We start from the raw sequence: 14,977 nt of genomic DNA, 5'->3' as shown, positions 1-14,977 counted from the left end.
CGTTTGATTTAGTAATCAACCAAGTTTGATTGTTTTTTTAAATACTCGATGATTAAACAAACAAGTTTGAACAACTATGTATTTGTCTCATTTATATTCATGAACAACATCCTTTGAAACTCATAAACATGCTCAATACGAAGCTTGATAAGAAGCTCATTAAGAAAGTTGATTCTTCTGCGATATGGAGCTCGTGAAAAAAAAGAAAAATTGATATAAATATTGATTAAGTCTCATTATAGATTAAATTTATTCATTTTCAAAAATATATTTACTCATATTTTATAGACAGTTTGATTTTAGTGTTCATTAAAAAGCACGCTTATTAAAAGTATCATTTATGAGCTTGACATGTTACTCGTTTATGGGATAGAGAAAGCTCGATAAACTTGCTCGTTTATGGGTTCCACAAAGCTTGATAGATAAGTTCGTTAACCGACTCATATAAATATTTGTTAATAGTCACGATAAGATTTATTTGTTAAACAACTGAAAAATCTCAATATTGATAGGCTCATAGCTCATTAGTAGCTTGATAAGACAAATTCTTTAATAGCTCCATAAAATGCATTCTTTAATTTAAATGAGTTGCTAATTTAATACTCCATAAAAATGAAATGAACCAAATATATATTAAATATAATTATTTAATATTTTAAATAAATCAAATTTAAACACAAATACAAAAGCTCCCATTGAACTAGAATAATAAATCGGACAAACACAATTCTCTTTGGCCTATTGGTTGAGAGCATAGGCTTTTAATTAAGAGGTTTAGGGTTCGAGTTTATGTATATGCGTTGTGTCTGTGAATTTGACTTAATTGGCCTAAAAAAAAAAAAAAAAAAAAAAAAATAATGGGACAAACTTATTCTCGATTAGATTCGTTTGCAGCGCTGGTCGGTCTCGGTCATGAATCACATAACTATGCGAGAAGGGTAAAAAATGAAGGTAAGACGAGGTGCGGGAAAATGTACAAGTTCCTGCGTACGACCTCCGTCGCCATCCGTCGCCATGAGCGGAAGCGAGACGGATTCAACCAGATTTTGTGAAACAGTATCAAGTCCGCAGCACCATATTCTTCGCTAGGCGATCTTCTTCTCAGCCTCCCACTTGTCGAACTCCAGGCCTGGCCGATTCGATCTTTATCGCCGTTTCTCACCACTTGCGTTCCCCTATATCTTCGACCTCTCCGCTGCTCAAATCCCAATCACGCAAATTCCCCGTTTGAAGGTATCCCTTCCTCTTTTTGTTTATCTCTGAAATTCTTCAGCAGTTTAGGTTGCTAGTTTTTGGTTTCTGGAAAAGAATTGCATTTTTTCTGTTCTTTTTCTCTTGGGTCAATATTCTCGTAAATCGATATAATTACTCATTATTCCTTCTCAGACTACTGTTCAATGTGTTAATACTGACAGGTTTAACAAAGTCAGTGCTTTTTATTTTTTAATTTTGGCCGGTTATTTGAAAAGAAATACACCAGTTGATTTATGCATGATGTACCTAAATTATATATTAGGACCCACTGAATCTGATTGATACTTGTTCATGAAACGGGGGATTTTGTGTTCGCAATTAGGATTACGTAAATCTGAAATTTGTAAGCCTGGTAATCCTCTACTCAATAAATATGTTCTGCTTTAATGCTATAAATTATCTGGTTGCCAATAAGAGTAATCGTTATTTGTTTTTTTTTTTAAATTATGCGGCACCCAATTGAAGAAACTTGAGTTAAGGGGTTTGTAAATGGATTGTGATTGCTGATTATAAATTTATAAGCTCTGCAATCATTCTCCACTTGTGTAATTAGGCAAAGTCAGGCAAAAATTTTTTATTCATTATCACTCAGAAGGTTTTTGGCTGGAAAGAAGTTTGCTTGGAATGAAATTATTGATTTAGAGGTTAGATAGTAAATTTGTGAGTAATTATAACATTATTTATTAATAAGGAAATCATTGATAGCAATCAATACATTCATTATGATATTAAAATATCTAAGAATGATGATCGAAAATAACAAACTATGTAAACATTGTTTAGTACTGGGTTTCTTGAGAATAGAAAAACAAAAGGGTGAGGAATTCCTTAATAAAATTTGGTAAGTCTGATTTTGTTAGCCATAGATTTGCTTTGAGATGACTGATACCAAAATTAATCATTTTGAATTTATTTTAAATTATGATGTCAGGATTAATTAGTCATTTCTCTTGCATTATTAGTGTTTGATTTATGTTTAGAAAATATTTGATTGTTCTTTTATGCATTTGGACTTATCTATTTGATCAAATTTAGGATTTATTTTATCTTATTTCTTGTAATTATCATCAATGTCTTGTTTATACTATAAATGAGACCTAGAGTTTGGTTGATGGATGATTGGTTGAATGAATTTGATGGAGATGATCGTGAGGAATGGAGTGGGTAGGAGTTGACATGAAAAATATATTTGGAGTGTTGGTGGCGATGTAGGCTTAAGAGATGGTGAGGGAAGTGATGATGGTTGAGAAGAGATTCAATTTGGGCGACTATGAAGGTGGGGAGTTTGGTGAAGGGTGTCTTAGGATGTGTTAGAGAGGTGGTAGGTTTCTATAGGGCCATAGGGGTTAAGTGTGGTCAGCTAGGGTGGAGGAGGCTAGACGTTGAAATCATTGTATGGTTAGGGTGAAAAATAGAGGGTGAGGTCGAGAGCTCCCCAACGGTCTGGTTAAATTTCATGGGTGAGAGAGTGGTGTCGGCTATGGAATGAGTGATCTAGGAGGTGGTATTGGAGTTTGGCGGTTCATAGTGAGAGATGAGGGGTGTAATGGCTTGAAGGAGGAGGATTGGCTAAATTAGAGTTGGCAATACCTTTTTTAGTCAACCCTTGCATTTCCCATTTATGTGCGCACTTAAAAGACATCCTGTTTAACCACCAACACACTAATAGAGTTCTCCTAATGCACTACTAAAGTCCGCATATTATAATCATGAAATTCAAATTTGAAAATATAGTGAATATCCCAATAACAACAAAGTTCAAAAATATAAAAGCGACACAAGATGAATATGAAATTATCGTTGAAATTCAATTGATCTGCTGCATTAGAATCATTTTGTGATTGCTATGGTTTCTTGTTTTCTCCTCCCCTCGGCGGCTTCCTCCTTTTGTACTGGTTTCTCTTTTCATTCTACTTTCATTGTGTTGTCCTGCATCAATCTTGCTTTACACAGTAGAGTGCCATTGCCTCTAACTTTAAGCAATCTTATTTTCTTGAGGGCTTCTAACACTTTATATCATTGATTTTTAATACGATTGTTTGGCTGGCAATCCAACAAAGAGGCAAAATAGTGGTTATTTTTTCCTTTGCAAGTGCTTCTCTTTAGCCCTTCCCATATCCATTAGTGCTCGCATCCAAAGTGAAGAGAAGGCAAAAAAGGATTTAACCAACTTGTATTAGAAGTCAGTTAAATATATTGGAGACTTCCTCACATGGATATGAGAGCTTGGCCTTCTTTCTTTTACTATTTCTGTTGACCATTCTTCCATTTTAGCAGCAGTTTATGCTCAATTGGGCTATATTAAAGGGGGTATTTAATGCATGATGCTTTTGTGTATGCTGAATCTTTTTCAACTATGCTCTAATTCTAAAACTTTCATCAAGCTCTAATTAGAATCCCATTTTGGAATTGATTGGGACTAGAAAGAATCACATAATAATAAGAGTCCCTTTTTTGTTTTACTATTTTATTTGCCCATTCTTCCATTTTGGTAGCAGTCGAAGTTCCTTTGAATTATATAGAAGGGAATAAGGGATACCTAATGCATGAAGCTTTCGTGGCTATTTCATCAAGTTCTAATTAGAATCCCATTTTGGAATTGATTGGGAAGAGAAAGAACCACATATTTTGGTATTCTTAATACAGTGAATGAGAGCCTCCTAGTCAAAGCAGGAAGTGCAGATTTTCGAGTTATGATGTAGCAGACTTCATTACAAATCTTCAATCCAGCAAAGTCTGGAGCATTGACCAATTTATTTTGATAGCTTTCGTCGGGCATACAATTCATAATGGAATAATTATATAGATTTATTGCTAAGGACTGTCACTCTAATTTAAATTGTTAATATATGAACTTTATGCATGGTTAAGAGGAGAATTGGGAATTTATTAATATGCGATGCTCTTTATAATGATAAACTGATAAAATTCATATAGAAAGATGGAATAAGGTTGAACTCTTTTTTGCTTTTTTTTTTATTGCAGTAAGAAATGCTCAGCATTCTTTATATTAATTGAAAGGTGGAATAACATTCGTGATTTCGAGACAAGTTTTCATTTGAACCTTGGTTTTGTGGCAGAGTTTAGTTGGCAATTGAAAATATATGATGCAGATGAGAATGACACTTTTGATTAATAGTCTTTATCCATGGAACTATGTCTCTCAGAGTTAGTGGGCTTGGTTCATTATGTCCTTTGCGAAAAGTGTTTTATATAAGATTTTCCTTTTAATGTAAACTTAGCTAAACCATACATTATTTGAATTGATTTTCTTAAAAAAAGCATGTGGTCCTCATCTGATCTATCCCAAAATTTTTAATACAAGAAATAAATTTGAAATAAAAGTATAGAGGATTAAAGGTGTGCATGAAAAGAATTTTAATTTTAACTAGCGAAAGTTGAAGGAGGGAAAACACAGATTATTGGACTTTTGCTCGGTCATTCATTTGATAGCTATATGCTTAGCCAAACATTTACTATGTTCTTTATTCTTTTGGAGTACTTATCCATTCATAAAATACATAAAAAAATATCATTTCCAGATCTGCAATGCATATTAGCATGATCTTTGTTTCAGTTTTTATGCTCCAGTATGAAATTGCCTTTTACGGTTCGGATTAATGCATAAATTCATAAAAGAGTCTTGCTTTTCATTTTTTTAGTAATGTGCTGTCTTATAGTATCATAAGACTGGAAATATTTCAATAAAAATAGGCAAAGATATTTTTAATAACCTAAATAAATAGGCTTAATCCTAGTTTCAATTCTAAATAACAGAATTATATGGTTTTCATATAAAATTAAAAAAATCATGAGATTTACTGTATAATTTAGATCTTAAATAGACAAAGATGTTCAACAAATCAAAATGAAAATTCTAGGAATTATATATCATTTGAATATCAAGGGCTATCTGCAGATGATTAAGTTTCATTACTAATTATCCATTGAAATCATGTTCAGATGGGCACAGCTAATAATTATACTGAGAAGAAATTTTTTGAAGATAACACCAACATCTTAACGTTTTAATTTTAATGCAAAAATAGTACGACCCCCCCAAACCATAAAAAAAAAAAAATTGATGTGAAGGTGATTGTTGTTTCATTAACATGAAATATAAGGCATGGTCAACTTCTATTTTGCAATGCAAATAAAATATCTCCCATATTTATACTTTGGTTAAAAGGCACTTGATGTTCCATTAGTAACTGTTCTTTTCTTTTCCTGCTCATCGCTATCATCAATTTAAACCTCTTTGGCTCCTTGAATCTTCTGAGTGTTCTGGTAAATCCAAATTTTCTTCCCATTTTCTTTCTCCCTTGGGCTACATTTTTCTCTCTTTCTCTTCTTACATTCTCTCCTCGTCAATGCTCTCTCTCTCTTTTGCAAACCCGAATGCTTCCTCAATTTGTCGGATAAGAAGAAACTTAAGGTGAATTATATGCAATACTCTTTAAATATTTTTTCTTCTTAAGATCCATATATTTGAAAATTGTTTGTCTTTTTTAATTTAAAGCATGGCTAGGAGATGTCAATTCAGTCCACAACCCTGGCCCTTAAAAAACAAGTTGGTAATAGAAAGGTCGGGTTGGCCCTTTTAAGAAATGTAAAAATGACTACAAAAAGGGTCTGCCCAACTATTATATGTGCTACCCATTTAGATATATTACATTTATGCTTTCTTGTTAAGAAAACCTAAATTGGTGAAGATGAATGAGAGAGAGAGAGAGAGAGAGAGGGTGCACGTCTTCAAAAAGACAGCCAAGTACTTATCTTTATATTTCGTGAAAACACAAAACTGATGAAAAGTAGCATAGCAGCATGATTTGATATCCATGTAAAAATAATTTACTAGGGTATTGGCTTGTTTTATGGGCTGTTTGGTTGCTGGAAAAAGAAATGCAATGTAAAATGAATGCAGTGTAAACAAAATGTGGTGTAAAAGGAATATTTTGGAGTTGTTTTGATGATTGTAACTAGAATACATGACATTATTTTTTTTGATTGGTTTGTAGTAAAAAAAATGCAATGTGAAGTGAAAAAAGGTAGTGGTCGAGGTGGCCAGTGGTGAAGGGAGAAAGCAATACCCACCAGTCATTGGAAGAGTCCGTGGCTTGTGGTCTATCCCCGACATTCGATCCCCCTTCCTTCTCCCCCAACCCGCCGGCCTAGCTTCCTCTTGGCCGCCAGCCACCCCAACACCACCATCCGTCCGTGAACCTTTCCACCATCAACCTCATCTCCCATTCCTCTCGAATTCAAATTTTGAAAATTCAAGTTTGAATCTCAAAATCTTTCCAATTTTGGAATTTCCACGTTTTCATGACGAAATTCAAATTCAAACGGATTTTGTTTTAATCCTTCTTAAACCTCATGCACCAAATTAGGAAACCATTTACTTGCTCCCACACCAATTCTCCCCCTCTAGAAGCCGCCGACCACATATTTGGTGGAGCCCCATTAATGCCCCATTAAGGAATTGATTCCACTTGAATTAGAAATTGACTCCAAATAATTTTCCCTCATAAATTACTTAAAACTGAAATCAACTTTCAGTTTTAAGTTTTTTTAAACCTCTTCCCTCCCTCTATAGACTGTCGGCCCCTCTTCATCGGCTCCCCTCATTAATCCCCAATTAATGTCTTAATTGCTTGATTTGAAATTTCAAATTCAAGTCAATTTTCCCTCCAAACCTAATCAAAACTGAAATTAATTCAGATTTGGATTAATTCCCTACTAGGAGCCAACTTAACCTAATTGGTTTTCAAGCCTTGCTCCTCCCCACACCCGCCGGCCACCCTTCTCCCTTGGAATCCCGCCGTCCCTCACCCTCTCTCTTCCCGTCTCTTGGATCAAGAGTCCAAGAGGGAACGAAGGCGACATCTTCCATCTCTGTTTCAATGACGCATGGCGGATCCGGAGCTTGAGTGGGGTCTTATATTCAACGCCGACGGAAGCATCAACATTCTAAAATCCCCGTGCTTTGACGTGGGATTTGAGGACGAAACTACTGTTGAAGAATACTTGGAGCGAGTCATCCCTATTCTTGCAAGCATCATCGACCGACGTTTCTCACGCTACGATTGGAGCCTCGTCGGCCACCCACGACATCCATCTCCGCCGGCTACCTTTCCGCCAACGAGGTTCTTCGGTGTCGCTTCTCTAGTGGTAATATCCTTTATCGCTTGGATCTTCTTTCTCCGCTAAAAGCCTACTAATATTTGAGTGAGACGGCCCCGAGGTGAACCTCTCATTGTTAAACGTGGGGTTTTGTTAATTGTACTTTGCATTTAAATCTCCTTGGATTTTGAATGAATTGTTTTGGTTAATCTCTATTGCATATCTTTGGGCCTAAGCAAGTTAAAACTTTCGAATTCGTAACTCACTTTCATGTGATAGTTTTAAATTTAAAATGAGCATCGCTTTACCCTTTTGCCTTTTTAATTTCACAACGTAACTCCTAAAGGTTTCACATCATATATATATATATATATATCTTAAACTTGTAGATTAAATTTATAGGAGAATACAAATTTATGAGGAGAGCATTTCTTGTAGCATGCTTGAGCTACTTCTGGACATTCCATTCTTCAAATGACAATCTTCAAATTGATCATTAGCTTTAAGATAGTCAGTCTCAGGAACATCTATCCATGCATGCATATAAATCAATCTTAACTTTTTTTTTTTTTAATGTAGATGAAGTCTTTGTTATGATGAAATTGGGGGTTCAAAGAATATGAAATAGCATGCAAAGGTGGATGTTGCTGATGATGTAATTTTTCATCAATAATTTCTTATAGTTCTTCATAGTCTGCTTCTTGTCCCCTTAAAATTTGTTGCTATTTCCTCATTCGTCTTCCTCATTGCTTTATAGATAAATCTCATTGCCTCTTCATTAGTTACCATTCTTAATACCTTCTCTAAAGGTCCTATGATCTTTTAGATCTTAATTAATGCATATTCACTTGTTTTCCTTCTTTTTTTTCTAAAGAACTTTGATCTCATTCTTAAGAAGCAAACATGACCTCCAAATGTTGATGTAACTCTTTTAATCTTTGAGCAGAGTAACTCATTATAATTGCTGGCTGAATAATTCGTTTATCTATGAATTTGCTCAACTCCTAATAATGGTTCTAAATAAACTTTTCTCATTATTTTTATTTGACGCAAAATATATTTATAACATGGAAGCTATCCCAACTTGCCAAATATTAAAACACGACAAGGAGCAGCCATTATTAAGATTGTCGTTACAACTTTATAGGCACTTGCATTATCTATAATAACTTGAACAATTAAGCTCTCTCCTACTTACTTAACAATCTCAACAAGCATTTTAAATTGTAGTTATGTGTCTTTTAAAAATGATGATGCATCAACAAATTTTAGAAATATAGTCTTATAAGGATTGTTGACAAGAAAATTTATTAAAATGCTTTATTTAATATCTGACCAACCATCTAATATTATTGTAACTTCTATCTCAACCTACATCTTTTTATTTATAACCATTCTTATCTTTGTTGTAACCTTCTCATTTAACATTCAAATTCGCAGCTTATACATTAAGAAGATTTAGTCATCAACCGTAATTCCCACATATTGATCTATGAAGAACTCCAAGCCACATTGAATAAAATTCCATTCTTATAAAAGCAAGAGTGAAAACTCGAACGGACGTCGAATCGAAAAAAAGAGGTTCAAGGTTTAATGGTTTGACTAGGGTTGAATTGGATGACGTAATAAATATTAAAGTTTATTTAATTAAAAAATAAATATAATAATAATAGTTCCATATGGCTTAAATCTTTGTTTAATTTTGTTTATATAGCTTATTTTTTTTGCATGTGTTATGAACTCTTATGGGGTGTTGGGACCATGTGAGTATATTTTGTTGGTATTTGCTTGATAAATGATTATTACGGAAATTTAGTGCTTATTATAAAATTAAAATATGTTATAATTAAATTAATTTGATATTTATATTAAATTTATTTACTTATTTATTTGAATAGGATATCAATTGAACTGGCCGATTCTTAAAAGTTAGGATCGGTTCAATGGTTGGTTGGTTGAACTGGGGTTTAGACCGGTTTGATGCTAGGTCGATTTTTAAGATGGACCGTACCTAAAATATGACGGGTTCATGGTTGAACCGGTCGAATTGGCCGATTTGATTAGGTTTTCAAAACCAAGCATAAAAGAATATTATAATATATGAGCATACAATCAATCGAAGATTAGGATTTACGATGTTGCCTTGGGTCTACGTTAGGAGACTTGGCCGGACTGTTGTGTGTAGGCCTTGTTGATAGATAGAGCTATCTGTATAGATGTCCAAGCACTGCACTCCTGATCAACGTCATGCTAAAGGCCTCCAAATCCTAAAGTAACGATAAGTACTATAGAGTCACATGTGTTCGTGATGTGTTTGGCAGTATGAACATCCTATCATGTAAAGAATTTATGCCCTCATACGCTGAATGAATATAGCAGGATTCATATCATCGTAGGATAAGTCCAACACAGTCAGCAAAGCGGGAGCATCAAGTCCATTTTAGAGCTCTCCATTATGAAAGTTACCTGCACGTCATCATCCTCTGTGTCATGATGCATAGCATCGGGGTCAGGGTGGCCACCAAGCAACTTGTTGCAACTCAGACCTAAGCCAACAACAATCGGTCCAACCAATACAGGACCATCCACCCTGACCCCTAAGAGGAGTTGTACCCTTGGAGTGTGATAATCATCTCACCAATTATTAGGTAGAAAAAGTTTGTAGATGGACATCATATCTCCACCAAGATCGTAATAAGGTGATGGTCTAATCTGATGAATTGTAAGTGCCTTATGAACTCCAAGCTAAGGAGGCGTAATGCATATATGAAATAGGGACATGGAACTGGCCAATTGCGTACTATGTGAAGGTGGGTGGAGGCAACTAGAGGATACCCCTACACGAGAGAATAGAGTTGTGATTTGCAGTTTTGCACCATGGAATTCATAATTGACAACATGCGAATGTATAGCTTATCTTATCTCATCTGGATCGACAGTCCTGTGCGCAACACCTAATGCTGAAATGCTTGGTGGCAAGTCAGGCACGCTCTCCTTTTATTGTTCCCGATCACCTCGTCTGCCAGCTCAATGCTGTCCAGGTCTACATGCGTGATTTGCCATGCTTGTAAAATGAGAAACAAAATTTAGTATAAATAAAATGAACTAGTAAAATAGTATTACACCAACATCTTGATGTACTAGGTTTGTTTGGGCATGTAGTTATGTTATGTCCGCTGCTCTTATTGAAAGTGCAAAACCGACCTGAGGATGAACTGGAGGTATACTGACCACTATGAGCTCTTATATGGGGAGGCCACGAACACGCCTAAGAACTCCATTAAAGTATTCATATGCATTTGTTTTTATTATCCCGTAACGATATCAGCCATTCTATGATAGGCTCCACTTAGTGACATCTCGTTTAACCATCCCACCGAAAGCCTATTTTTTAATATTTTTGATGTCATTCATGTTACGGTTGAAGAAAATAGTATCATTTGGGTTTCCGAAATAGTACATCTTATCACATAATGTATCACTATTAGTAACTTGTAGACGTCTTAAAGCCTTCTTGAAGTTCTCTCGAAGATACCATGGGTAGTGATGATGCGCAACGTTCGAAAATATCTTTCGATAACCTCATCTCAAAGTGCTTATCATAGACTATGCAAAGATCTTCACATTCACGAACTGATGTCATGGTCGTGGAGCATCTGTAGAAACCAATTCTATGTTTTATTACTCTTGGCCTCCACCACAACAAATGTGACTGGGTACAACCTCCATTTCCATCAATTCCAACTATGGCTAGATGTGCCCTTGCCGAGCAGGAGGGTTTTGAGTTTGGGATGAATGAGCCAGATCATTTGACGCATTCTACTGAATACGCTAAACAGTTTGATGCATTCAAAATGCACTAAATTATTTGGCGTACTTAGTAGAACACGCTAAATGATCTTACGCATTTGTTCCATTTTATTTTATTTTTTTAAATTATGCTTTTTGGCTTTATTCAGGGTCCGTCCTGCTCCTTAAAAAAACTCTCGAAAATTTCATTTCAATAGGAATGTGATCGACGCTCAAACACATCATTTATTTATTTGCTAAAAACTATTTAATCTAATTTTTTTAAGAATAAAATTCACAAACTTACCTCTCTCTAGTCGAAATTCTCTCTACACAACTTAAGCTTCTCTGATAATATTTCATTTTCCTTAGGAGCCATTTTATATTAATGAATTCCTTGGATTCAGATCCTCCATTTTATTTTTCGCGGCCCGCACTAGAATTATTCTAATTGCAGATCTAGCCGTGGGGTTAGCCGAAATGGGTTGAATGTGCCAATTAATTTCACTCATTCTATTGAATGCGCCAAATTAATTGCCTCATTTGCTCCATTTTAATTTTTTTAAAAGCTGTTGCTTTCCCTTATTTTTGGTTTTGTCCCGCTCCTTCAAAAAAAAAAACTCTTAATCTCGTTATTACCTGAATGGTCTTGATTTAAGTGTTATACTCGGTTTCCAGAGATTTCAACGAATGCAACTATGATGAATTTTTCCAAATTCAAATAGATTTAAAATCTGTAGCGATTCATGTGCCCATCTCATACATTTTGTGGATTTAGGCCCACCTAATAAAAATATGAGAAAGATTTCTATTCTTAATAAAATGAGAATTTATATCGCCCTGCGTTCTATCTTCCAGTTTCTTGGTTGGAATAAGAGTGTAGCTTGCAAACTAAGAAGTGAACAAAGACTAGATGATCATTATACTATCTTTTTGCTTTTGGTATATTGCTAACAGTCTAATCATCCACTTGCTTCAACCTGTCCACCTTACCAAGCTTTTTATGAGCCGGCTCTCATTTTCTGCTATTTCCAATATTTCTTGATTGTATTAGTGATGAGTTTTTGTTTTCATATCAACAATAGGCTGAAAGTTAAGTGCAGCTTCCCTACGGTATTTATCGAGTACAAAATGTCCAACTTGGCAGAAGCTGATGCTAATGAGCAGCTACAATCTGACCAAAATGAAAAGCTTGAAGAACTAAGTGATGAACCCGAAACTGTTGGCCATAATGAGCAAATTTCCATGCCTTCATCTCAAGACGAGGTAACTTTTGTAATACACTATGGGCAAAATAAGTATGTTTGTGATGCAGTGCAAGTATGGTTTGATCTAAGTACAAGTTGCAAAAGGTTTCAGTTATTTAAAGCTGATTAGAAAGATCTTAAACTTAAATTAAACTATATTTATCACTCTTTTGAAGGAAGCGGTTATCAAGAAAAAATATGGAGGAATTGTGCCCAAAAAGCCTCCACTCATTTCGAAGGTGAAACTCTTCTTATCATATAGTAACCATTACTTCATATTTTTTATCCTTTTGATATGTTTGTGGTATTGTAATGGATGTAGATGCGGAGACTTCGATTATACCTATTCATTTTATGAAACTAATTTCTTTTCTGCAGGATCATGAGCGTGCTTTTTTCGATTCTGCTGACTGGGCTCTAGGCAAGGTATTGGGCTTATTCTTAAGGGTTCGTTTGGGACGGCTTTCTCACTTCTTCTTAAAATAGCTTCTTAGCACAAAAAATATAATTTTTTTACTAGAAAGCTACTTTAAAAAGCAGTAAGAAAGCAGTCCCAAACGAAGCCTAAGTGTTACTTGATAAGGCCATATTGTAAACATGTGTGCTAATTTATGCTAAGTTTGGGGCAGCTTTTTTAATGCTTTCAAAAGCAACTTTCCAGCATAAAAATTTCTCGTTGAAGATAATTTTTATCTAAAAAGCTGCTTTAAAAAGCCGTAAGAAAACCGTCTCAATGATGCCTTATATTAGTACTTGTTTGGTTTCCTGTAAATAGAAACCTTGTTTCATGAAATAATGATTATATTTTCATTTCTTTTGAATACGAAAATATAATCATTTTCACATTTGAAATAGTTTTGTGGAAATTCCTGAAATTTGAAACCATTGTCATTGTCTAACCAGATCAAGCTATGTAATTGATTTACCAAATTTCATCATGTTTCAAAGCATGATTTCTACTCAAGCTACCAAACGACCCCATAGAGAAAAATATATTCTAAATTATATTATTTACACGATAACAGCAAGGAGTAAAGCCAAAAGGTCCTCTTGAGGCGCTCAGGCCAAAATTGCAGGTACTAAGTACTAATGTTCACCATTATCTTATTCCATATTCTTTGTGATTATGCTTTCTAATACGAGAACAACACTTATCCACTAATCACTTTGTTTATTCCCTTACCATATAAGCCCACACATCACCAGCAAGCTCGTTCAAGGAGGCCAGCTTATGCATCTGCTGATGGTGATGGTGAAGGTGAAGGTATTATTTGTTTCGCCTTCAAATTTATCATATTACCTTTGCAAATATTGATTTATTTCCTCTCTCTCTCTCTCTGTCTGTCTTAGAAGGAGGAAATGCTGGTTCAGACGATGCAAACAACCTATAGTTGAAGCTCCATTGTTACTGCTTAGAATGAGCTACTCGTTTTTTGGTGGCTCTAGGGGATTATCCACTTATGGGGATGCATTGCGGTGTTTCTGTGGCTTCCATGAATAAATTCTGAAGCTATAATATCTGTTTTTGTATTTGGTGTTGGAAAGAAATGGCTGCAGCATGCAGTGGCTATGACTTTTTACTCCCACAAGTCACCAACATGCCATTTATATACTCTGATTGAAAACAATGTATTGCTTTGAGGAACGGTTGGTACACAATTTTTGCCAGTTTTTTTGGGCTTTGTTCCGGGAGAAATTATTACGTGTGGAGTGTGGATGTAGAGTTATGTCTTGACTCTAATGAAATCATACGTGGATTTGCATACAATTTGTATACAATTGTGTACATAGTGTGTACAAGCTTGTATGATATATACAAGCTTGTGAATACTATGTACACAGTGTCCATATGTCACGATTTTATTAGAGTCCGAACGTAGCTCTGCGTCCGCACTCTGCTTTTAATAATTTCTCTTATTTGAGAAAGTTTTTTTTTATTGCTTTCTAATAGTTTTTAGAAAAAAAAATTTCTTAAACTAGAAATTTGTGTGTTAAAAAGTTGTTTTTAAAAAGCATTAAGAAAGCCGCCCCAAATAAGGCCTTAGGGCATCTTCAACCGAACGACAAACACTTGTTTGCCGTTCTTGCTTTGCTCCAACCGATCGCCATTTTTGACGCCATTTGATCGCGGATGAACAGTGCGCCATTTTTTTCTCTCTACCGAATATGTTGGGAAGAAAGGCGCGAAAGAAAACGACTGTTTTAGCGGCAAAATGGCGTTGGATTGGAGATGAAAAACGGCATTTTTTGATTTCCCTGCATTTTGAAGTGAAAAATGACATTTTCGGTTGGAGATGCCCTTAGGCTTTGTTTGGAATTTTTTTTATTGCTTTTTAAAACATCTTTTTAGTTTAAAAATTAAATATTTTATACTAAAAAATTACTTTAAGAAGCAAAAAAAAACAATCTCAAATGAAGCCTTAATAATCCTCTGATTTAAAACACAGTTTTAACCGCACTAGCTGTTTGTTTTAACTGTCATAAAATTCTTTTGCGATCTCTAGGTGTTCAAACAGCTTATATATATATATATATATATATATATATAAAATTGAATTATTCGT

General features: G+C 34.8%; 1 protein-coding gene across 4 annotated transcripts; it reads left to right on the top strand.

Annotated features, from left to right (window-relative positions):
* Window positions 1–925: 925 nt before the first annotated feature.
* LOC110115501 lies at window positions 926–14,081 on the top strand. Of its 4 annotated transcripts, none has more exons than XM_028700336.1 (7): window positions 926–1,233; window positions 12,252–12,432; window positions 12,590–12,652; window positions 12,792–12,839; window positions 13,439–13,489; window positions 13,605–13,671; window positions 13,767–14,081. In XM_028700336.1, exons 2-7 carry the CDS (start codon window positions 12,298–12,300, stop codon window positions 13,802–13,804), a joined length of 402 nt encoding a protein of 133 aa, XP_028556169.1. In that variant the 5' UTR covers window positions 926–1,233; window positions 12,252–12,297; the 3' UTR covers window positions 13,805–14,081. The 4 variants fall into 4 exon arrangements, with proteins under 4 accessions (XP_028556169.1, XP_028556167.1, XP_020704418.1 ...); XM_028700334.1 differs by having other exon boundaries at window positions 13,605–13,677; XM_020848759.2 differs by having other exon boundaries at window positions 13,605–13,677; window positions 13,764–14,081.
* Window positions 14,082–14,977: the final 896 nt, after the last annotated feature.

This window comes from Dendrobium catenatum, unplaced genomic scaffold (assembly GCF_001605985.2).
Source record: "Dendrobium catenatum unplaced genomic scaffold, ASM160598v2 fragScaff_scaffold_1483, whole genome shotgun sequence".
NCBI lineage: Eukaryota > Viridiplantae > Streptophyta > Magnoliopsida > Asparagales > Orchidaceae > Dendrobium > Dendrobium catenatum.
The sequence above is the reverse complement of the archived record's forward strand: the minus strand, read 5'-3'. Positions and strand labels throughout refer to the sequence as shown.